The sequence below is a fragment of the Colossoma macropomum genome, unplaced genomic scaffold, assembly GCF_904425465.1.
Source record: "Colossoma macropomum unplaced genomic scaffold, Colossoma_macropomum, whole genome shotgun sequence".
NCBI lineage: Eukaryota > Metazoa > Chordata > Actinopteri > Characiformes > Serrasalmidae > Colossoma > Colossoma macropomum.
Genome location: NW_023494804.1, coordinates 1,864,726 through 1,889,618, shown reverse-complemented (window position 1 = coordinate 1,889,618; position 24,893 = coordinate 1,864,726). Strand labels below are relative to the sequence as shown.

The 24,893-nt window shown below is 40.9% G+C and overlaps 1 protein-coding gene across 1 annotated transcript in view; it reads left to right on the top strand.

Moving 5' to 3' along the window:
- The window catches only part of ppm1e (protein phosphatase, Mg2+/Mn2+ dependent, 1E), a 77,947-nt gene extending 53,919 nt beyond the window's left edge, over positions 1-24,028 (top strand). The window contains exons 2-7 of the mRNA XM_036595103.1: positions 5,786-5,907; positions 13,342-13,541; positions 18,797-18,985; positions 19,232-19,375; positions 20,104-20,197; positions 22,890-24,028. Of these exons, the coding sequence (XP_036450996.1) occupies positions 5,786-5,907; positions 13,342-13,541; positions 18,797-18,985; positions 19,232-19,375; positions 20,104-20,197; positions 22,890-23,833 (1,693 nt within the window). The 3' untranslated portion in view covers positions 23,834-24,028. The remainder of the gene's footprint in view (positions 1-5,785; positions 5,908-13,341; positions 13,542-18,796; positions 18,986-19,231; positions 19,376-20,103; positions 20,198-22,889) is intronic.
- Positions 24,029-24,893: the final 865 nt, after the last annotated feature.

Sequence of the window (24,893 nt, the reverse complement as noted above, 5' to 3'; positions counted from 1 at the left end):
AAATAGAAGAAGTATTAAATATATAATAAAATATACTAAAACAACCATAAACTATAATGTACAGTACAAAAATAAGTAAGTAAAATTGCATAAATGTTATGCAGATTATTACATATATATAAAAATATATTAGGGGCTTATTATTGTTATTGGTGCATGTAGATATTTAAATATATGCAACACTTATTAGAGCTTACCATTACATATCAGACATATTATTTTTATTAGTGTTATTATTAGTAACATTTGTCATCATCATGATTGCATATGTACTTATGAATGTGTGTGCGTATAAAAACAAACCTATGTACATTTTGTGTTTGTGTGGCTCTGTGTGTGTGTGTGTGTGTGTGTGTGTGTGTGTGTGTGTAGCTGCTCAAAATTCTAATTACAAAATTATAATTCTGGTGGTCCGTTCTGGCCTGTATGGGGGCGATAGCTGCTGCATTCCTCCCACCACCCAGTCCATCCCCACGGCAACCCAGCATCACAGCAGCGTCGCCATAGTTACGGCAGAGCATCAGTTGTCAGCTTCATGTTGCTACGGGTGCAGGGGCCGAGACGAGAGCGGGTCACCTGAACGGAGACTAATGATGTCACGTCATGCGACCCCATGTCGAGCACAGAGCAGCAGGAGACACGGTGCATCATGGGAGTTTGAGTTTATTACCATGTTCACCTGCTTTTCTCACTATCATGGTTTTTGTGTGCTTCGTTATATTCATCTTCCTCGTTCAGCTTCGTTTTCGTCGCAGCGCCATCCTCTACAGGGTCTACAGGGAACACACTTAAACAGGATGTTTTTCTGCACTTTTTACTGCGCAGATTCTGTTTATTTGCTGCTTTTGGCATAAAGGAAAAACATAATATTCAAAATGTGCCTTTTCCAAGGTCCCAATATGTTGAATATGCTGGAGCCACATGCGGCTCTTTTACTGCCCTGTTGTGGCTCCACAGCAGAATCAGATTAGTAGGTAAAAATAAAATAATCCTCCTTTACAGTAAAATAAAGCTCTGCTGATCGTTCAACACAGTTTAACAATAAATGGTCTTAAACTCTGGAGTTAATGTAGAACTGCTGATTCACCCTTTAACCCTGAAGATCAGCACAGACTGCTGGTCACCATAGCAACACAGACAACAGTCTCACCTAGCTAGTAGCTAACGAAACGGCAAAGAGAGAGATTTAAGACGAACATCAATAATTTAGGGAGGAATGGACTCATTTGTGTTTATAATCACTCCAGCTGGTTTCCTGATACGTTTAATCGCAATGAGAAACTGACAAACACTAAAAAGTCAAATGTTGAGGGACATTTTACAAGAAACTATTCTACTTTTGTTTAAAAGTTTCCTGCCGGAGATGCGAGAAAAGCAGCTATAGCTGATCTAAAGCTTAAAGCAGAGCAAAGTAAGTCTGTGTTTTCATTTATATTATATTATGTTATATTACACACACATTATCTGAACCACATATTATACCATATTTAAGCAGTAGAACCCGAGAGGTCATGTGTGTTATCGCGAAATAACATCACAGCTGTGATTTGGTCATCGTAGATCATCACAGCCGTGATGTTATTGGTGATAACACACTCCTCGAGTGTTCTATTGCTTTTATACAACAGTTAAATAAAGTGATAAATTAATAAACTGGGCCGTGAACGCGGCGTTTAATATGTTTTAATGTTCGCAGTTCCTTCACCAAATTATAGTTCCTTAACGAGCAGCTTGTTGCTACGTCAGAGTAACGAGCTCCGCCCACTCACTGCACAGCCGGCAGTTCGTTCTCCAGCTCCTTACAGTAAATTCCCAAACTGTCATCACCACTGAGCAGCTTTTCAGTCGGCAGCTGTGACAGAAGGACAGCTAAACAACCTGGAATCAGCCAGAAATGAACCCAACACAATTCGCCAAACGTGTAGTCTGATCTTCAGAGTCTGACCAAATCAGACTGAGCCATGAAACTGCTGCAATATCAAGTTCAGCTCAGTTTTGTCAGTTTTTGCCAGATCACTATTAAAGTTGTTTTGTTCCAGCCAGTCTGTAAAGCATCTTACAGCCCATTTAGTTTGGCGAATGGTGTTGGGTTCATTTCTGGCTGATTCCAGGTTGTTTAGCTGTTCTTCTGTCACAGCTGCCGACTGAAAAGCTGCTCAGTGGTGATGACAGTTTGGGAATTTAGTGTGGTCTCATCTTCAGAGTCTGACCAAATCGGCTGTCGGTCAAATGTGATCTTAAAAGTGTCCATTTTCTGTTTGTTTCAAAGTACGAAGTAAAAACGTTCAAATGGCTTGAGCGTCTCCTACAGCTGTCAAAGTCGTTGCTTAGCAACAGAGTCTCAGCGAAGTGATACAGTGTTTGTGAGAAAACGTGATGTTATGGTGAAATAACAGCAGTTAGAACGCTTCTCAACCAATCAGCTTGCGTGGCCGGAACTAACTGTTGTATATTATATTATTAGTTTTTAGTCTATACTAGGATATTAGCACATTTTGAGACGTATTTACAGCTAAGATGTTCAACTGTTACACCAGCGAAATGGACATACATTGTTGTGGCTCACAAGGTGGTTTGATTTTTTGCTGAAATGGGACAAAAGGGTTCCTCTTAACATTTGGGTTGCCGAGTCCGTGTTCAGTATATTGTTCAGTCTGATCTTTAGCTTTTCCGTTGTAATGAAACATGGCTATGAAACGTGGCTTTTACGGCCTACACGGAGTAAATCAGAGGAGCGCTCGTCCTTCGCGTGTCCGTTCTGTGAGAGATTAGAGGGCTAGATTATTAGCGGGTTTTCACCATGCTGTGTAAAATGTGGACAGCTGACGTTATTAATTCAGCAGAATGTTGGCAGGCCGAGCCGAGCGCTCGCAGACGGAGCCGTGATGGTGGTGGCACGTTGACACAGAACACGCTGGGTTCGGGACATTTTGGTTGCAGAGGATAAATAATAACTTTTCCCGTTTCTTAGATCGGCCTGTCTTTAATGAGGGAAGTCGCACCTCAGCCCCATCGTCCTGCCTTGGCACGTCTGGCATTCGGTCATTTCTTATTTACTTTCATGTTAACCCTTTAAAGCAGATCCAAAAACCTTCCACACTGCTCTGTTGATAACATGGTTTTTCAGTAGGGCTGCGCAAAATGACAATATATGTTGTTATTGTGATAAATTATGTCATAATACAATACAATATGCTCTTCTGATCATATGGTGTTTATCGTCAGTGCTTGTAGAAACTGACCAACTGCATGTTTCATTATAAAGAGAGAAAATTAGTCAGTTTAGTGCCAAATATTGAGTGAAAATCACTGTGTTCACAGTTTTTGATAGTATTTTTAAAATGTTTTAAAAGCTTAAAAGCTCTACTGGTTCTTTTTTGTCTGTTCCAACTGATCAGAAGTCTAAAAAAAATATCAGGACATATCGTGTATCGTGAAAATATTTGGAAATATTGCAGTGTTAGATTTTGACCATATCGCCCACCTTTATTTCTCAGTGTTTATTTTGATGAAAATTCGTAGATTTTTACACATGAATGTACTTCACAGTTCAGTGGCCTTTTGATGTGAAGGCCTTTCGCACCCAAAGTCATTTATTTGTGATATTTATTCATATGGCAGCAGCTTCATTAGAGCATGTGTGTAATTGATAAACTTTTGTTTATTATTGACTATATGCTACAGATACAGCAGATAGAGATTAGGATAAACAATGGTGGAATATACCTTTGAAGGTTTAACCTCTTAAGTGGCAGCTTATTACTCAGTTATTAATGTCAAGACTTATTATTATTCTAATGTGAATTGTTCAGTATCTACTATGAATTATTTTGCATTAGTTATGAATAATTCAGTGTCTACTATGAATTATTTTGTATCAGCAAAGAATGATTCAGTATCTGCTGTGAATTTTTTCATATTATTTATGAATTATTCAGTATCTACTATGAAATATTTTGTATAAGTAATGAATTATTCAGTATCTGCTGTGAATTATTTTGTATTATTTATGAATTGTTTAGTGTCCACTATTAATTATTTTGCATTAGTTATGAATAATTCAGTATCTACTATGAATTATTTTGTATCAGTAATGAATTATTCAGTATGTGCTGTGAATTATTTTGTATTGTTTATGAATTATTCAATATCTACTATGGATTATTTTGTTTTAGTTATGAATTATTTAGTATCTAGTACAAATTATTCAATATGTGCCACAAAAGTATTTTCTATTAGTTATGAATTATTCAGTAACAACTATGAGTTGAAGTGTATTAGTTATGAATTGTTCAGTATCTGCTGTGAAGCTAATGTGTGAGGCCTGTAGAGTTTAAAGGGTTAAAACGTCTTCATTAATTAACACTATTCTGTTTTTTTAGTCTGGCTGTAAATGTGGACCCTCAGTCCTGTCCCTCAGCACGGAACGCTGTTCTCCGTTCTGCAGGGATCCCCTGTCTGCACGGCGGAAACGCTGGTTGCCAACATGGCTATCAGTTCTTATGTAACACTGTAAAGATCCTGCTGAAGCTGAAAGTGGAGTGTCAGGCCCTGATTTCATAATATGTACTGTAATCGCGGCTATTTTCAGCAAAGCCACAAGTACCCAGCACTTATCTAAGCGGAGAGCTGTGCTGAGTGTGGATGAGGTGAGCACTGAGAGAGCCTCTCCTGAGTGTCCAGGCCTGTACAGCAGCGAGAGGATCATAAAGCACGGTTAAAAACCAACCTACAGTGCCGTAGGACCTGTTAAATGCTCCATACAGTTCACTGAAGTTCACTACAACAAAGACTCCGCTGAAAAAAAGACCATTAGGATTAAAACCTGATGGTTTTGCTTTCTAATAGGAATTAGGTTACATTAGAGACCACTAGCTTTCTGTAGGACAGCTTTAGATCCAATTAGGAAACTATCAAATGCATTTAGAATCAGTCCCGGAACTCCTGTTCAACCATTAGAGTCCATTAAACTGTGATATGAACCCATCAGGAAAACACACAATACCATTAGATTAGGGGTGTCAAGCTCAACCACTAAAGGGCCATATTAAAAATCTCAGCAAATCTGTGGGCCAGCAGTGTTTTTATTTAATTTCTACTTAACATTTTGCCATTGAATACTTATAATAATTATAAATAAAAAAAAAAATAGTTTTAGTTTTTTTTAAACTGGCTATTTGCTTGAACTAGACACCAGGCTTCTTTTCTTTCTCTGTAACCACTGGCCCACAGATGGTTGGTGGGGGAAGGTGGTCAGAACCATAGATATCCATACTTAGATGCCATCAGAAACTGCTGTGTCTGATCCACTCGTACCAGCACAACACACTCTAACACACCACCACCACGTCAGTGTTACTGCAGTGCTGAGAATAGTACCTGCTCTGTTAGGGTCCATGGGGGTCCTGACCACTGAAGAACAGGGTAAAAGGGGGCTAACAAAGTATGCAGAGAAACAGATGGACTACAGTCTGTAACTGTAGAACTACAAAGTGCACCTATATAGTAAGTGGAGCTGATAAAATGGACAATAGAAACAAGGAGGTGGTCATAATGTTATGCCTGACCGGTGTATATAGGCCATGATTTTCAGAATTATCTGCTGACTGTGCGGAAAGAGTGCTGGCCATTTAGTTCCGGTGCATTGTCTAATTTTTTTTTGTTATTATTTTAACAGTGTAGTGCTTCTTTCTCTCCCCAGATCACCTGAGATGCCTCCTAAAATGTCTGTGCTGTCTGCACAAACATATAACTCTCTGTTTGTATCTGCATTTCTCTTTTTCAGTAACTGCCCGTTCACGCTGGCCGCCGCTCTGGCTCGAGGGACGGCTGACAGCATCCTGCAGAGTGACCTCTCCATGTATTACCTCAACAAAAACGTTGAGGACGGCACAGAAACGTTTCCTCGTGAGTAGATTACGCGACTCTTCCTCGTGCTAATCCACTGTCTAAGCCAGATTCCCAATTCGGAGAGCCCGCATGGTCCATGTCTTTGCTTCATCAAAGCTGAGCTTGGACCAAACAGTCATAAACATTGATTACCTGGAGCAGGTGTGTGGTGAGCCAGGTAAACAATGGTTAAAGTGATGGTTTGGCCAAACGCTAAATTTGCCTGATTTGCAACCTTACACCAATTTTAAACCCTGGAGCTACGAGGCTAATGTAGCTAGCAAGTAATTATCACTCATTCGCCTTAAACTGTGTGGAGGTGTTCAGTGTCTCTGATAGACTTGTGGTTTATGACTCTGTATGACTCACTGATATCTATAAACATGGACTAAAGTACATTAGCATGACTAAAAACAGCAGCAGCAGCTGTTCTGAAGTTTGTGCCTTTGTCCATTTTTTATTGATAACATAAAACACAGTGCTAAAACTTAAGCACTTAAACTCCAGACACCAAAAAAGTCTTGGCTGATGAGCTACATTTGGGGTAAGAGGGGGAAAACTGGATAAATTCAATTTTTTTGCCAAACGTTTCCTTTAAGCAACACTGTAGACCATTACATAAACCTATTTGTACATCCCGAACACAAAATCACATTCAGTTATTATATTTAAATCACCATTTAGGCCTTTAGGGAAAGGATTGGGAACTAAAAAATACATTTTTAGTCTATTTTTACTTAATAGTATCATCACGCTTGTTGATTTAAACTCTGCACATATTGTAGTAATGCTTTTATTTCATTGTTAGGTTTTGGTTGGAAATGAAAGGGTTAAAATCTTGAAACGCCCAACAGAAAATTAGGATTAGGATTGTTCTCTCTGTGGTATCTGGGTAGATACAGCCAAGCGAGCTCTCCCATTGGTTAGGACTTCAGGAGCAGGACTGAAGGCCTTACATGTTAGATTACACATTGCAGTTGGACCAATTATGTGAGAAAAATGTCACTCTAGTTCTTCTGGAGGTTCTAGATACATGACTGGCTGTAAATATGAGCCGAAGTCTAAGCAGGTTTCGGGTGGTTGTTAGAAATGGAAAACAGCAGCGTCTGAAAGAGTCACTGTAAAACTCATACATACAAGCTCAGATATGTGTTAATGACTTTTACCAGCTTTAGTGTTTAATTTAGAACAGCCAAAAAAATTCATATGTACCAGCATTAGCTTAACGCTAACGTACTATTATAAATCCTATATGGGCGCTAGCAGACAGTAGCATTGTTGTAAAGGTGGGTTCGTTCACAGAACGAAATGAAGGCCTAGCTCTGGTACTCAGTTTGCCACTGAAGCTTTGAGTTCACTACAGATTATAAAGACTGGGTGTCTCACACTGTCAGACTGGGTTTGGGCAACTGAAATATTAGGGATCCACACTGAACGATTAGAGATCACACACTACTTAACTTTTAAGCTGAACTGAACGGAGCTCACTGAACTCTCATGTTCTCCTGTTACTAGGAGACGCAAATAAACAAATGTGGAGCTGCTGCTGCTGTTTTCTCTGCCGTTTGTGCTGAAACAGTAAAGAAGCACCAGGTAAACGTTTAACTGAGGATCATGGATTTAAAATGTGATCCATTGTTTTTTTTAGAGTTTTAAATGTACATAAACTCAGTCGTGCCTTAAACTCAGCTCATTAAAAAGCTTCGCTCCACACGTGAGAGACTTTTCGCCATGTTTCTTTGTTTACTTGCTATATTTCCTTCTTCCGCTCTCAGTTTTCATTGGTTGTTGCAGGAATCTGTTCAGATTGAGTCGCTGATCAGTTTACACTAGATTACTCTCAGAGTCGGGTCGAAAAAAAATCAAATGTTTAATAAACTCCAACTGGTCTGAAACGCGATCGGGAGGCAGTAAATCTGAGTCTGCGCCGCTCAAACACCACTTAACTCTCTCCAACTGTCGACTCCAACTGACCCAAACATCTGCAGACTAGAGCCGACCAGCTCAGACTCAGCCAGACTGAGAATCGGGGCTAAAATCGGGGTAAAAGTTGTGTAGTGTAACCCCGGCTTAAGTTATTCAGTTGTAACGTTTAGCAGTTTTTTTCCTTATGAAACTTCCACAAAGTTCACGCTGATGCCATTTTATTCATATCACCTACTCACACACTGAAAACCTTCTGACTGGTTTTATTTGTATTACATAAACTAAAAGTTCACCATCTTCATTAAAGCAGGTTTTCTCCTGCTCTTGTTTTGTTGCAGTAGCATCTTTATGTGCATCAGAGTGCCTTTGAATGCACCGCTGCTGTCTGAAATTGTTTGACATCGCTGTTCATTTCAGATGACACTCGTGACCCCAAAAGACGAAGATGATGATTTAAAGTCCTAGAAAGGCTCAAACGAGGAGAGAATCTGTTCTGAAGTTTTGCAGACATGCAGAGATCAGCCTAGCGTTAGCGGCGAATGTAGGCCATCCTGCACATTTTAAACCCTCTCCTATTCGACTGCGAATTCAGGTCACTTACTAACTTCACGCTGGCCTGAATTGCTTTCTTAACTTTCTATATTCGAATAGAAATGGCAAAGGAATTGAAAGAGGGAACGATTGTGAATGCTCCAGACGGCTTTCAGATGAATTAGAAGAGAGAGTTAACGTCTGGCTTCGGGCTTTAGATTTCTGCTCGTCCTCCATCTGCGTTACAGGTGCTCGAGCGTAAAGGTTTGTTATTTCTGAGTGTTTAATGTCACGTCCCATCAGATTTGCTTCTCTTTGCTGTCTTTGCTGCAGATCGACTCCTCTGGTTCATTCGTGTTTGTATTGAGAGAGAGTTCAGCAGATTGGCGACAGCATAAACACTGACATCCTATGAGCTCACAGTGCTGGGCGGCATGATACAATTCAGTATTGCAGTATTTTGTAAATAGATCCCGGTATCAGTTACTCAGTAATCTCAAATACATGAGTAAACACAAGCATTATCATCATCATTCAAATTGCAGGCCACAAGGGGGAGCTACTACCTCTCTAATCACTTGTGCGTTACTAGCTATGTTTCCGTCCACACATTTTTATATGTGAACAATATTTAATGTGCAACAAAGTATTGAATAAAAGTTCCAACGTTTGCGTAAAAATCTGTACACTCGCTTGAGGTGGATAAACGTTTTTTGGTGATAAGGAAGAAATACGCTAATTTATGACCGAAATGCATTCAACAAACAAATAATATATATGTTAATAGAATAAAAAATGACTATGTATTTGATTGTGTCTTATGCCCTATTAGAGCTGGATTACTTTATTCCATTGCTGTAATTTGAGTGATTATCAAGGAGATCTGTGATTTTAATCCAGTATGAAACTGCAGTGTCTGTAGAGTCTGCTAAAGCCTTGACTTCACTACACGACTTTTAAAGTCCTGACAGATTATAACAGACTGGGCGTCTCACACTGTCAGACTGGGTTCTGCAGATTTTTTTGGATCCACACTGAACGATTAGAAATCACACACTGCTCAACTTTAAAGCTGTTGCTGAACCGAATGGAGCTCACTGAACTCTCGCAAACTCACGCAAACTGTCGCAAACTCACGTGTTCTCCGGTTACTAGGAGACCCAAATAAACAAACGTGGAGCTGCTGCTGTTTTCTCTGCCGTTTGCGCTACACAGTAAAGAAGCAGCAGGTAAACATGTTTAACTGAGGATCATGGATTTAAAATGTGATCAGTTTTGATAATTTTAGAGTTTTAAATGTACATGAACTCGATTGTGCTCGTGCTTTAAATTCAATTCATTAAAAAGCCTCGCTCCACACGTGAGAGACTTTTCACCATTTTTCTTTGGTGAAGAAGTTTTTTCTCTCAGTTTTCATTGGCTGTTGCAGGAATCTGTTCAGATTGAGTCGCTGATCAGTTTACGCTAGATTTCACTCAGAGTCGGGTCGAAAAGATCAGACAGGTTTGATAAACTCCAACTGGTCTGAAATGCGATCGGGAGGCAGTAAATCTTAGTCAGCGCCCCTCAAACATGACTCGACTCTCTCCAACTGTTGACTCCGACTGACCCAAACATCTGCAGACTAGAGCCGACCAGCTCAGACTCAGCCAGACTGAGAATCGGGGATAAAATCGGGGTAAAAGTCGTGCAGTGTAACCCCGGCTTTAGTAATAATTCCACCTTCTATAACAGGCTGAACACAGACCTCCTTCAGTAAAAGTACTCTTGTTCCAGTCGACGTCACAGTAATGTAATAAAATCAGGTAATAGAAAACGGCTCCATGTTTTTCTCTTTTTTCATTTTAGAGACCTGAAGACGATGATAACCACTAAAAACAACCTTAATTTGACCCAAATTAATCCTCAAATTCATGACAACTCGATAAATCCACCACATTTTTGATGATGGTCGAATTACAAGGATAATACCACAATTAACTTGGTGCTAACATAACAGTGCAAATTCCATAGGAACGCAAGTGAAAGTGAGCATTATATTAGCAGTGGTAATCGCATAAAGAAAAACTGTTTATAAAGTGAACATTTCTCCATTAAATAATTAAACTTACTGTTTCCCAGTAAAGTATTTTGGTATTTTTTGAAAGGCCATACTTGGTTTGTTATTGTTTAGTTAAGTCAGTTTTTACTGTTTGATTTTTAAAATACAACCTCAGATAATATGTATTAAAAATAGAGTTACAGTGTTTTGATACGGCAGCAGCGATAAGCAGATTATCTGTGAGGGCCGGATTAATGTTAACTGATATTATCGTCATCACAGACTTCTGGCTTTAGCTTTAGCTTTAGCTTCTAGAATTGTATCCTAACTGCAGCTCAGAGGACGACAGGTTCTTCTTTTGAGTCTCGGTTCCTCTCAGTGGTTCTTCCTGATGCTTTTCGAGGGGGTTTCTACTGAGGGGCTGAGAGATGGAGAAGGTGAAGATATGCAGAGATGGAGAGAAGGAGAAATGGAGGGATGAAGTGATATAGGGATGGAATTGGAGGGATGGAGTGATAGAGGGATTCAGTGTTGGGATGGAGAGAGGGAGTGATGGAGGGACAGAGAGGGAGGGATGGAGAGAGGGAGTGATGGAGAGACAGAGAGAGAGTGATGGAGGGATGTGGAGAGGGAGTGAAGGAGGGATGTGGAGAGGGAGTGAAGGAGAGATGGAGAGAGAGAGCGATGGAGGTATGGCGAGAGAGTGATGGAGGGATGTGGAGAGGGAGTGAAGGAGGGATGTGGAGAGGGAGTGAAGGAGAGACGGAGAGAGAGAGCGATGGAGGTATGGCGAGAGGGAGTGATGGAGGGATGGAGAGAGGGAGTGATGGAGGGACAGAGAGATGAAGGAGGGCAGACAGACGTGTGTCTCGGGGCAGCAGCGGCTCTGAGACGGCAGATTAAATTTAGATTGTGCCCTCAGAGACCAGCAGGCTTTAAAGGAGGAGCTCACTGACCACATAAACAATAAACAAGAAGCAGCTCTGATGTTCTGACCTGATCAGAAACTGAAGGAATTTTCACACTAGAGCTTTGTCCTCAGGACTGCTCGCCCAGGAGCGGAACAGAGAACCAATCTCAGTTTATATCACAATACCTACATTTAGAGTCAGTTATTCATTCAACCTAATGAGAAACTGTAGAACAGACTCAGTTTATATCACGATACCTACATTTAGAGTCAGTTATTTATTCAACCTAATGAGAAACTGTAGAACAGACTCAGTTTATATCACAATACCTACATTTAGAGTCAGTTATTCATTCAGCCTAATGAGAAACTGTAGAACAGACTCAGTTTATATCACAATACCTACATTTAGAGTCAGTTATTTATTCAACCTAATGAGAAACTGTAGAACAGACTCAGTTTATATCACAATACCTACATTTAGAGTCAGTTATTCATTCAACCTAATGAGAAACTGTAGAACAGACTCAGTTTATATCACAATACCTACATTTAGAGTCAGTTATTCATTCAGCCTAATGAGAAACTGTAGAACAGACTCAGTTTATATCACAATACCTACATTTAGAGTCAGTTATTCATTCAGCCTAATGAGAAACTGTAGAACAGACTCAGTTTATATCACAATACCTACATTTAGAGTCAGTTATTCATTCAGCCTAATGAGAAACTGTAGAACAGACTCAGTTTATATCACAATACCTACATTTAGAGTCAGTTATTCATTCAGCCTAATGAGAAACTGTAGAACAGACTCAGTTTATATCAGTACTGTGAGGATGAAGCTGATCTGTAAGTTAAGCAGTTCTGGGAGTTTCGAGTGTGAGAGGTTACCTGAGGGCTGTGCGAGTGCAGGGCAGTGTAGAGACACAGGTGAGTGAGTGAGTGAGTGTGTTTTAGTCTCTAAGGGAGATGTAAAAGACGCAGAGAGCAGAAGAAGAGAAGAGAAAAGAATAGAGAATGTCAGTTTGAGCCTCCGGAGACTGCAGCAGGAGAAACATCTACAACCTCTCTCACTGTCTCTCTCTGACTCTGTTTCTTTTTCTTTCTCTCTTTCTCTCCTCTTATCTCTATCTATCTATCTATCTATTGATCGATCAGTCTATCTCTATCTATCTATCTATGTATCTATCTATTGATTGATCAATCTGTTTATCTATCTATCTATCTATTGATTGATCAATCTGTTTATCTGTCTATCTATCGATCTGTCTATCTATCTATCTACCTATCAATATATCAATCTATCTATCTATTGATTGATCAAAATTATTTTATAGTTTTATTTTTATTTTACTTTTTTGTCATTTTAAATTATATAGTCTTTCCTTTAATGTCTTGCATTGTATATTTTGTATTAGCTATATTTTTGTTTTATTCCTAGTTTAATTTTTTTTGTTTATGCAGTGTTTTTTTGTTTATTGTTGCCCAATTTCAAGTACTCAAGTACGACAATACAGTATCTTAAATCTTGAATCATTGTGGGTGGATCTTAAACATGCTGTGCAAGACGGCCAAGAATATTACAGAACTAGAAGTGGCTGAGAGGAGGAGTGGCTGTGATGTCTGCTAAAGGGGGTCCTTTTGCACGTCACAATTACTATTTTTTCCTTCGTTATCATTTTAAGTAATTAAAGTATAAAATATCTGTGCATGAATATTTGCAGAAAAAAAATGTAAATAGTTTGCTGCAGAGGTTGCGTTCTTTTTATCTATCTCTCAATAAGTTTACATTTTTTAAATTTATTTCTTATGTTTCTGTGTTTTGCCCTGCAAAAAAATATTCAATGATTAATTTCTTCTTTTAAAATTTTGTTTTAATCATGTTTTAGTCATATTTTCATTTCCATTCTCCTTTATTTTACGTTACTTTTTGTACTTTAAGTTTTATTGTGAATTATGTGTATTTTCTCATTTGTAAAGCACTTCGAGTGACCGCAGTGTATGAAAGGTGCTCTATAAATAAACCTGTCTTGCCTTGCAGAGATCGAGGCGGTGAAGCTGGCCCGGCTGGTGTTTAATAAGCTCTGTGAAACGTGCTGTTTGTGGCTGAAAGGCATTCCGACTCGCCGCCGCGTCCAGCCGTACTATGAGACGTCCATCCATGCCATCAAAAACATGCGCAGAAAGATGGAGGACAGACACGTGGTCATCCCGGACTTTAACACACTCTTTAACCTTCAGGTACCACACACACACACACACACACACACACACACACACACACAATGGCCCTTATTGATCAAAGTCAAATCTGATCGCAGATTTCACCAGAAGTGTTATTTTTCATCAGTTTCTTTGGTGTCTACAATCAAACTCACGTCAGGTAGGAAAACGTGTAAATTTTAGGTGTTGCAGTTTAAAAGCCTGAAAAAAATTATTGTGGTTAAATAACAAAACCATTATCACTGTCATTTATCAGACCAATAATAAGAAAAAATAACAATAATACTAACAATCTTTGCACATAGCAGTCCAGTACAGAAGTGGATGTACTTATTTTACATGCACACTGGTTTCTTTTACACAGAATAAATAAAAAGAAAAACGTGAGAATTTATTAATATAAAATCACAACATGCTTCTGTTATTATAAGTGCAAGTCTTAAGGGTTAATATGTAATAATTCATTTTGGATCACATGATGGCAAGACATGCAAACCAGTCACACTTACTGCGTCCTTTTAAATTTCCTTTAGGAATAGCCGATGAATTAACCGAGTACTCTCACTATCTGGATCTACTGCTGAGGGCAGTTCTGCAGGGAGTGATGGCCTTTAATAGCATTGTATTTAATCAATAAAGCACTGGCCCAGTTCTTTATGGAGCCCAGAGTGGTGGTATGTACGTCAGCGCTGGCTGGAGGCTGTTGATAAATGAATGGTTTTTCCTGGTGCTGTCGGCTAAACAACAGCAGCACTCGCTCTCAGGCAAAAGCAGATAAAGTGACCACTCTCACTGACCACAGTACACTACCATCAGACAGGGAGAAAAGCTGGTGGTACCGACTCGACTCAACTTTTTTGGTTCTCCATTAGGCAAATCTGGCACCTGGTACTATTTTTGGGATCACCTCTGTCAAGGTTCCAAGTAAAGATCTGCACAGGACTGTTTTTTTCAGTCCCGCTCCCACAAGATTTGATCCGGTCCCACAGAAAATCGAAATCATTGGTCCCGCTCCCGCCCGCAACCAAGAGGTTTTGTCCCGCTCCATCAAAGCGAACTGACATCCAGTATCTGACACAGTTTATTCGCAAACACATGATTCTCTGCTGAAAACACAGCAGTCGTGGTCATCAGGCTCACTGTGAGTAACTTCACCAAACGCTGTTCATTCACCATTTAAACACAGAGCAGGAATTAAACCACAGAGCGGCCATTTCTGGTGTTTTGATGGGCAGCTGTGGCCGTCGGACAGAAGGCTCCACCGTCTCTGTAAGCTACGAGAATTTGCGTGATCACAGGCTCGGCTGCTTCACAGCTCTTTAGAACGACTTCATTCATTTTAACTGTCTGTACTGTTATCATTTCATATTGTTTATGCGTGATTTATTGATCGTTCTACTTTATTTAGGCTGTTCAGTAACTTGCATGATTTCTCTTTATGCGTGCTTTGTCCCGCTCCCGCCTGCAGTGGGCTGGTTTCCTGCCTGCTCCCGTGAACAACGCTGAAAATTAGTCCCACCCATTTAGCCTACAGCACTTTAGCCCAACCCATTCAACCTACAGCACTTTAGCCCCAACCATTCAGCTACAGCAGTTTAGCCCCACCATTCAGCTACAGCAGTTTAGCTCCACCATTCAGCTACAGCAGTTTAGCCCCACCATTCAGCTACAGCTGTTTAGCCCCACCATTCAGTCTACAGCAGTTTAGCCCCACCATTCAGCTACAGCAGTTTAGCTTCACCATTCAGCTACAGCAGTTTAGCCCCACCATTCAGTCTACAGCAGTTTAGCCCCACCATTCAGCTACAGCAGTTTAGCTCCACCATTCAGCTACAGCAGTTTAGCTCCACCATTCAGCCTACAGCAGTTTAGCCACGCCCATGCAATCTAAAGTACTTTAGCCACACCCACTCAGCTTAAAGCTGAACAGAAATGTTGATAGTGGGAAAAAGATAAAAATCTAGAACATGGGCTCTTTAGTAGTGGACCTGTACATCCACTCAGGGAAAGTTGCTCTTTATTCTCCCTCCTTTTCACACGTTAATGACAGCTGAGGGATCCTTCAGTAATGAAGTGATTATTCTCACCAGTGAGGAACTCATCCCGTTTCACCAGCTGTGTAAGCCAGTAAATGACTCTTAAGCTGCCGATAATTAAAACCGTTCGACGAGAGAGAACACAAACGCTTTTAATTTGCATATTCATAAATCGTACCAACATTTAATTCAGCTGCGTGTTCTAATCAGAGAATGGGAGACGTCTGCAGAGGAGAGGCCTCGGGTTCGCTGCTCGTGTTTTACAAGATTAAAGAACATAATAAGAGGTGAAGATGCATTACTGCAGGTCTTTAAGGCTCGTCTAATACTTTCATTAGACACTATTATTGCTTTATTACAATGCTCGGCGTCCTGGAGTGGTTTTCAAATACAAACCTTTATTTTTCAAGCCCTTTTTAAGCAAACGTTGTGTGTTTACATGCACGCAATAACCTTATCATAATCAGATTTCTGCAGTTATCCGATTATTAAAATCGTCTTGTAAACAGCACACTCCGATCTAGAAATCTGATGAAGAAATCTGATAAAGAGGCTGGATTTTAGCTCAGTAATCAGATTTCTCAGTGCATGTAAACTCTTACTCTGATTTCTTTCGGATTTCTCAGTCTGAGCATGCACGAGATCAGACGGTGGTATCGGTGATAAGCAAGCAGCGTCACTGCGAGACACAGCAAAACACTATTGGAGTGGCGCTGAAACCAAATACGAAATAGAGGATATAAATATTCATCTTCTAGATGATGTATGTTCATATTTTCAGGTAAAGTGGCACGATGAAGCATGAAGTTTTACGTTAGAGTTTTACGTTACGTTTACGTCACGTCTTCTGTGAGTTTATTGGCTGGTTATAAAGCAGAAATCTGATTACTGTCAGACTCATTTAGACCTGGAGTTTCCCCATTATCTGATTACTCAAGTGCATGTAAACGTGTTGATCGGATTACTGACAAAATCTGACTTTCTCCAGTTATCGGATTAAGTGCATGTAAACACACTCAGTGTTTCTATGCACAAACTGAAATGCAGCGAGAAGAAAAAATACAGATCAGTTAAAAATGAACAAAAATTAAAGAGCATAGATCACCGAAAACCTATATTCCTTAAATTTCTTCACTTTTTTAAACAAAGGAGTTTGAAGTAGTATGTATGCATTATTAAATATTTCATATATTCCAGTCACTTAGCAGCCCATATGGTCCATACAGTGGAAACTAAGCTACAAACGTGGCTTGTTTTGAATTCCTTGTTTTTGTGAAGAACACTTTTTGGTGCTATGTAGAACCCTTTTCAAAAAGATTCTGTGTAGAGCCATATACAACACATTCTCCATCAATCTGAAGAACCATTTCACCCTTCGAAGAGCCCTTTGAGCATCCAAATGGTTCTTTGAGTGTTCATTTTATCATTTTATATAGAACTGTTGTCTTTACTAAAGAACCCTTTAAGACTGTTCTGGGTGCGAATAATCAATGTCAGTGTCATAAATGGACTTTAAATAATAAAATAAATAAAATATGAGAAAAATGTAGAATATGGACTCTTTAACAGAACTACTTTTAAAGAAAGAAGGAAGAAATTCTAAGATTTTTTGAATTAAAAGCTGTTAAAACATCATAGGTGACATTAAAGTGGAATCAGAAGCAAAATAAAGCAGTAAAGCAAACTTTAGGATTATGTTTAAGAACATCCCAGGCTGTTTTAGGGCTGTGCAGTATGATAAGATACATCATTATTGTAATAAATTATGTCTCAATAAAATAGAAAGTGCTTGTATAAACTGACCAACTGCATGTTTCATTATAAGGAGAGCAAAATTAGTCCAGTTTAACTGATTTAGTGCCAAATACTGAATAAAAATCACTTTGTTCACAGTTTTTGATAGTATTTTTTAGGGGTGGGGAAAAAATCGATTCTTAGATGCATTGTGATGCGGACGTGAACGATTCTAAATCGATTCATAAATGTCAAAATCGGTTTTCTAAATATTTAATTTATAACGTAATGTTGACAGAACGCAAAAGGCAGAACTGAAAGTGGGTAAGTGAAGCGCCCGGACAGTCTGTGGCGGCACATAACAAAAACACAACTGGGTGAGTGAGAAATCTGACCGGTTCCCTCTGCATTAAAGCCAGGTTAGATCAGGAGTCACAACACAAATGATAAGAAGAGCCATTTTGACCTTTCAACACAAATCAAACCAGCTTGGGAGCCACAACATTTAATGTCCAGTATGTATTAATGTCCTAGTTTAGGCTAAAAATATAAGCAAGAGCACAGATTTACTCTGCTCTGCCTTAAGCTTCAGCTTTAGCCGCTTTCCTCCCATCTCCACCAGGAAACGTTTCCTCAAAAGCAGAGCAGTTTCTCATAAAATGCCTCTCAGCGTTTGACTGTTTTACGAGGCTGAAGTCGCTTCTTATTCGCCAGCTTCTAGTTCTAATTTTCCCATTCCACCTTAAATTCTGACTGAGGCACCAAATGTAACTGCTGCACCATTTAAGGTGGAATGGGAAAATTCGAAAGAGAAGTGAGTTCATTTTCGCAACTTTTTAGAGAAAGACAGTCTCTCAGCAGATTTAACCAACCGCGCTGCTTATAAATGCGAATAAGTCCTTCAAATGTTCGTCTTAATCTCTGTTTTTTCGTTCGTTACTGGCGAGGCCTGACCTCGCGGCTGTGTTACCTACTGTCTGCTGTCTGTTCTCAGTCGTTGAGAACCAGGACTTTCGCGCTATGCTGCACACTTTGGAGCCGAGATTCAGCGTCCAGTCTCGAAAATACCACATCACTTCCATTTGATTTATTAATAAAAGATATTTTAGATATTTAAAGCAAAGTATTTGTAATGATCCATAATGCATTTACATTATGGATCATTACAAATACTTTGCTTTAAAACTACCAAGTCCTCAGACAGTAGGAAGATAGAAATTCTGTATAGAGAAAAAAGATGTATCGAGATGCATCGATAATCGTTTTGTAATCGCATCGCAGCCTCTGAATCGAATCGAATCGTGAGGTGCCTAAAGATTCCCACCCCTAGTATTTTTTAAAACGTAGGTTCTTTTTTCTCTGATTAGATCAATCTGAAAAGATAAATATTGTAAATATCGTGTATGGTGAAAACTTCTCGAAGTATCATGATATGATATTTTTGCCATATCGCCCAGCTCTGTGCTGTTCCGCTGAGTGTGTTGTGTTTGTGTTGGGGTGTAGGATCAGGAGGAGCAGGCGTTTTTCGCCGTGTTTGATGGTCACGGTGGAGTGGATGCGGCCACTTTCGCTGCCAATCACCTGCACGTCAACCTGGTGAGGCAGGAGATGTTCAGTCAGGACCCGGGAGAGGCGCTGTGCCGCGCCTTCAAACTGACCGACGAGCGCTTCGTACAGAAAGCATCAAGAGAGGTCAGTCTCTCTCTCTCTGTCTCTCTCTTTCTCCCTCCCTCTCTCCCTCTCCCTCTCCTGGTCTCTTTCTGTCTCTCTCACTCTCTCTACATAGGAATCCACTTTAATCTTATTTCTTAAAGCTTTTTTTAAGGAAAAGTCCTGCGCTGTGAAAGAACCCGAATGCCCCACATTTATTCACCTTGTTGTGTTGTATGTTCATGTATTTGTCCACTTCATTGTACATCATACGTGTGTGTGAGACAGAACCTGCGCTGCGGGACCACTGGGGTCGTGACCTTCCTGCGCGGCCGGACATTGTATGTAGCCTGGCTCGGAGACTCGCAGGCCATGCTGGTGAAGAAAGGACAACCTGTGGAGCTGATGAAGCCCCACAAACCGGACAGAGAGGTAATTAGTAATTAGGGGTTGGGATAAAGTGATTGGGGGATATAGTGATTAGGGGTTGGGATATAGTGTTTGGGGGATATAGTGATTAGGGGTTGGGATATAGTGATTGGGGGATATAGTGATTAGGGGTTGGGATATAGTGATTGGGGGATATAGTGATTAGGGGTTGGGATATAGTGATTGGGGGATATAGTGATTAGGGGTTGGGATAAAGTGATTATGGGTACAGTGATTAGGGGTTGGGATAAAGTGATTATGGGTACAGTGATTAGGGGTTGGGATAAAGTGTTTGGGGGATATAGTGATTAGGGGTTGGGATATAGTGTTTGGGGGATATAGTGATTAGGGGTTGGGATATAGTGTTTGGGGGATATAGTGATTAGGGGTTGGGATATAGTGATTGGGGGATATAGTGATTAGGGGTACAGTGATCAGGGGTTGGGGTACAGTGATCAGGGGTACAGTGATTAAGGTACAGTGATTAGGGGTTGGGGTACAGTGATTGGGGGTACAGTGATGAGAAGTACAGTGATTGGGGGGATATAGTGATTGAGGTTGGGGTACAGTGATTGGGGGTACAGTGGTTGGGGGATATAGTGATTAGGGGTACAGTGATTAGGGGTTGGGGTACAGTGATTGAGGGTACAGTCTGTCCAGGGCAGTTTGGTTGTTTTGCTGACTGATATTTGTAGCCGTGACGTATGGAATGTTGTGTTTTGTTCGTGTAGGATGAGAAGCAGCGGATCGAGGCGTTGGGCGGCTGCGTGATTTGGTTCGGGACGTGGAGAGTGAACGGCAGCTTGTCCGTGTCGAGAGCTATAGGTAAAAAAACACAACACACATCACACTGCAGAGGTTATAACTGTACACACACAGGATGTTTAATAACACTGCACTGCCTTCCCTGCAGCACGCTGGGCTCTCATTTTTGTGTTTGTCTCCTTTATCTGATTAAAATCTGCCCTCAGAGAGAGAGAGAGAGAGAGATACAGTGAGAGAGAAACAGAGAGAGAAAAAGAGAGAGAGAGAGAGAGAGAGAGACAGAGAGACAAAGTGGAGGGGGAGAGAGAGAGAGAGAGAGAGAGAGAGCAGACAGAGAGAGAAGAAAGAAAAGGATGGACAGAGAGAGAAAGTATAGAGAGAGAAAAAAGAACGATAGAGAGAGAGAGAGAGAGATTGGGCCTGAACAGAAGCTCAGATGTCAGCAGGGAGCCCCTCTGTTCTGGTTCAGATCCAATCAGACCAGCAGCAGAAAAGCCTGTAACAGTCTGTGTTCTCTGACCGCCTGGAACCTGCACTACATCCACAAGTGGAGCTTTTTAAGGACTTTTATCCACTACAGCGCTTCAAAAACAACCAGCAGAGCACTCCACAGGAGAGTAAACACTTCTGAAAGCAGAGGGAAAAATACTTTAAAACACATAAAAATACCTGCAGAAGGAGTTCAGGACTTTCCTGGTCTGAAATAGACTCACTTGTCAAATTTGTCACGGGACGGCTTGATAAACAGCACAGGCCTCTGGGTAGATTTATTTATGTGCTTGTTTGTTTATTTATTACCTCCTGTGCCTCCTACAGGCAAATTCCTCATGAGTCACCGCGGCCTGATGGCCGGTAGATAATCAATCCACAAATACAAAGACAGCTCAATCAGATTAACCTCTAATTCTCTTAAAGCGCTGGGCTCGGATTGCTGGGCTGTTTCCCAAATCACGAATTCGCCAGGCAGCTTCGTTACAGTGCACAGTAGCTCTCCTGCATGTTAGAGGCGAGCAGACTTAGGTGATTTAGGCCCAGTCCCATTTCTTACTTTTACCCCTACCCCTTGTTTTCGAGTGTTGCCCCTTGGAACTGAGTTACAGGGTAGTGGTTGAACTCTTCCCTCTGAAATGGGACCCTCAAATAAAAAGAGCATCACTTCATTAACAGCTACCAGCGCTGCTCTGTAGGCGACCCTGCCAGTCTGCAGTGACAGCAGAGGAGGGTAAAGTTCAGCTCCTCACTGCTGGGCTTTAGTTACATTTAGGGCATTATATGACTTCAAAGAGGGGGGCAATTATTTATTATCACCCACCCCTAATTCTTCAGTGATACGAAGCTGAAGTCAGATATTCACCAGATTCTCGCTAAAATGTTCCCGTTCCACCTTAAATGGAGCAGCAATTACATTCTGGCCTTTCAGGCGTCAGAACTGCTGGACTATTTAAGGTGGAACGGGTAATTTAGCAAGCTAGCTACTGAGACATCAGCACTACTAGTGATTTTTAATGCTTGTTATGAAGAAAAGGACCAAAATACACCGAAATTACATTAAACTAAGATAAAACAGTGGTTATCATAATTTTTAACAGAAAATTCTCACATTTGTGGGTTTCTTTGGTCTCTTGTTCTCCATCTTGCTGGTTTTTCTTTTTTTCTCATAACTCTCTGTTTGGAGTCTCTGAAAAACCTCCGTTTGGAGGGTCATGTAGCCCCAACACTTCACCCTCCCCCTCTATCTTAACAAGAATCAGGACACCCTACCCCTAGACAAGAACACGCAAAACAGAGGGCTAAGGGCTGAGTTGTCGGGGCGAGGGGTGAAATGGGACTGGGCCTTAGAGTCTAATGTGAAAGGGAAGTAAAATGACTATAATGCACTGATACTGCCTGTAGAACTACGCTGTACTTCTTTGGTTTAAAAGATTGTAAACAATCTGAATAGGTTTCATACTGCATCTATATTTGCTGTATTGAATAGTAAAAACATGACTGTGACTGTTAAATTTAGTTTTAGTTTCAGCCAGCAATGAGAAAAGGTAGGCATGTTTCTAGAGTTTGGGTTCTGTATGTCTGGATGATACGGCCAAATTTAAATTGCCCTCTCCAGGCTCCGCCCACAAATGTGTTCTTTCGTAGCTACTGTTGCTAGGCTGGACGAGCTTTACAGAACACTGGTACAAATCTCATTCAGCCTAATGAGAAACTGTAGAACAGACTCAGTTTATATCACAATACCTACATTTAGAGTCAGTTATTCATTCAGCCTAATGAGAAACTGTAGAACAGACTCAGTTTATATCACAATACCTACATTTAGAGTCGGTTATTCATTCAGCCTAATGAGAAACTGTAGAACAGACTCAGTTTATATCACAATACCTACATTTAGAGTCGGTTATTCATTCAGCCTAATGAGAAACTGTAGAACAGACTCAGTTTATATCACAATACCTACATTTAGAGTCAGTTATTCATTCAGCCTAATGAGAAACTGTAGAACAGACTCAGTTTATATCACAATACCTACATTTAGAGTCGGTTATTCATTCAGCCTAATGAGAAACTGTAGAAACTGAATAACTGAGTCTGTTCTACAGTTTCTCAGAATGGGATTTTATCAGTGTTCTATAAAGTTCGTCCGACCTTGTGACAGTAGCTACAACAGAACACTTTTGTGGGCGGAGTCTTCAAATTTTGCTTCCACCAAAGTCAATCGTTAATTCTGAACCGTCTGTTTTCCGTGTTTGTGCAGGAGACTCGGAGCATAAGCCTTACATCTGCGGCGACGCTGACCACATCACGTTTCCCTTGGATGGCACCGAGGACTACCTGATCCTGGCCTGCGACGGCTTCTACGACACGGTGAACCCGGACGAGGCGGCGCGAGTGGTCAGCGACCATCTGCAGGAGAACAACGGCGACACCACCATGGTGGCCCACAAGCTGGTGGCTTCGGCCCGCGACGCCGGCTCCAGCGACAACATCACGGTCATCGTGGTGTTCCTCAGGGACCCGCGGGCACCTCCGCCGTCAGAGGAGCCGGAGGAGGAAGGGGAGGAGCCGGGGGAGGAGCCCGTGGAGGAGGAGGCGGAGCCGGAAGAGGAGGAGGAGGAAGAAGAGGAAACTTCGCAGAGCGAGTTAGTTTGTCAGGACGGCGGAGGAGAGAACGGCGGGAAATCTCGCGGCGGCTGGCCACTGCAGCAGTGCTCGGCTCCGGCCGATTTGGCGTACGAAGATCGCATGGATTCGTTTACGGACAGAACCAGCCTGAGCATCACCGGGCCAGAGCCTTTTTCAGAAAAAGGCTGCTTCCGGATGCCTCCGGAGGCCCGAGGCCCGCCAGTCAGAACCTTCTGGCCGGACCTGGGGGCGGGCGGAGGCCGGGTTCGGCGCCCACGCTTGGAAACGGAGGGTTACTGCGGGCTTAGGCACCAAAAATGGCCTAAATCTCAAGTCCCCTCGTTTACAAAACCCATGACTGGACAATGGCTAGAGGCGGCTGCTCTGTTCCCCCAGCAGGGGAGGAGAAAGAGAAGGATGGAAGGAGTGGTGCTGAGGAGGGAGATGAAGAAGCGGCGGATTTTGAAGGCTCGAGAGCTCCACTGCCCTTCGAGCCCTCACCCTAATGTGCCCTATCCGCTCCGCTGCATAGAGAGCAGGCCCGGGGTCGCCCTGCCTCGCGTAACACACGACTAAAACCGGGTCTAAACCCTAAACCTGCATTATACTGCTCACCCTCCGACACTAGAACACACTCATATTGTCCGCTGTGGGTGCAAATATATACATATACACGTACTCAAACCACACTGCAGAAAATGACCTCTTGGCATCTTAAATGTCAGAAAAATATCTAATATTTTTCACCATGAGATTTTTTTAGGAATAAGATTCAACCATATCGTCTTATATTATAATAAGATTCATTATTATGACATTGTCGTTGTCGGGGAAAAACCTCATATCTCTAAAATGGTAACTTTACAGGAGAAGGAAAAACTTGGAAAGGAAGTTTAAGTGACAGGATTTTATTCTAAGCCATTTTGGAGCGTTTCTATTGGTCCATTCATCATGAAATTTTAACATAGCTTTAAAAAAGCCAGTATTTCAAATCATAACATACTCTTATAATATCTTATAATACATCTTATAATATTTATTACAGGGTGAATCACATAATGTATATAACTAATAATATATAGTAATCTTATAAATACTATAATGAATATATAATTAAGTGGTATATTGTCAGCTTTTTAAAAATGCAAAAAAATTGAAAATCATTTTTACATTATGATAAAATTCTATGATGAATGCACCAACAGACCTATTACATAACATATCTTCAGAATATATTATAAATGTAAATATTAAAAGATTCACCCTATTTTGTGGTGTTTGGCCTACTTCTATTTGGGGTCATTTTATTAAGCATCTGCACCTGAGATCCGTAGTGAGATCATTTCACATCACACACCCATAGAAATAGGTTGAATAATCTGATTATACTCTCATAATGAAAAATATCAGACATACTGCCAACATTTAAGATGCTTCACTTGGCCAAGAGAGCATTTTTGCAGCGGCCCTCCTTCCACTAATGCCTAATATCTGCCAGCCCGCCAGAACTGTTCATATTCACACTGAGGGTTAAGCAGACACATCATCCGCACCAGTTTATGGTCGAAAATTCACTTTTTACCATCCTCACTCACTTCAGACTTAATCACGAAGCCTGCAGTATCATCTAGTAGGC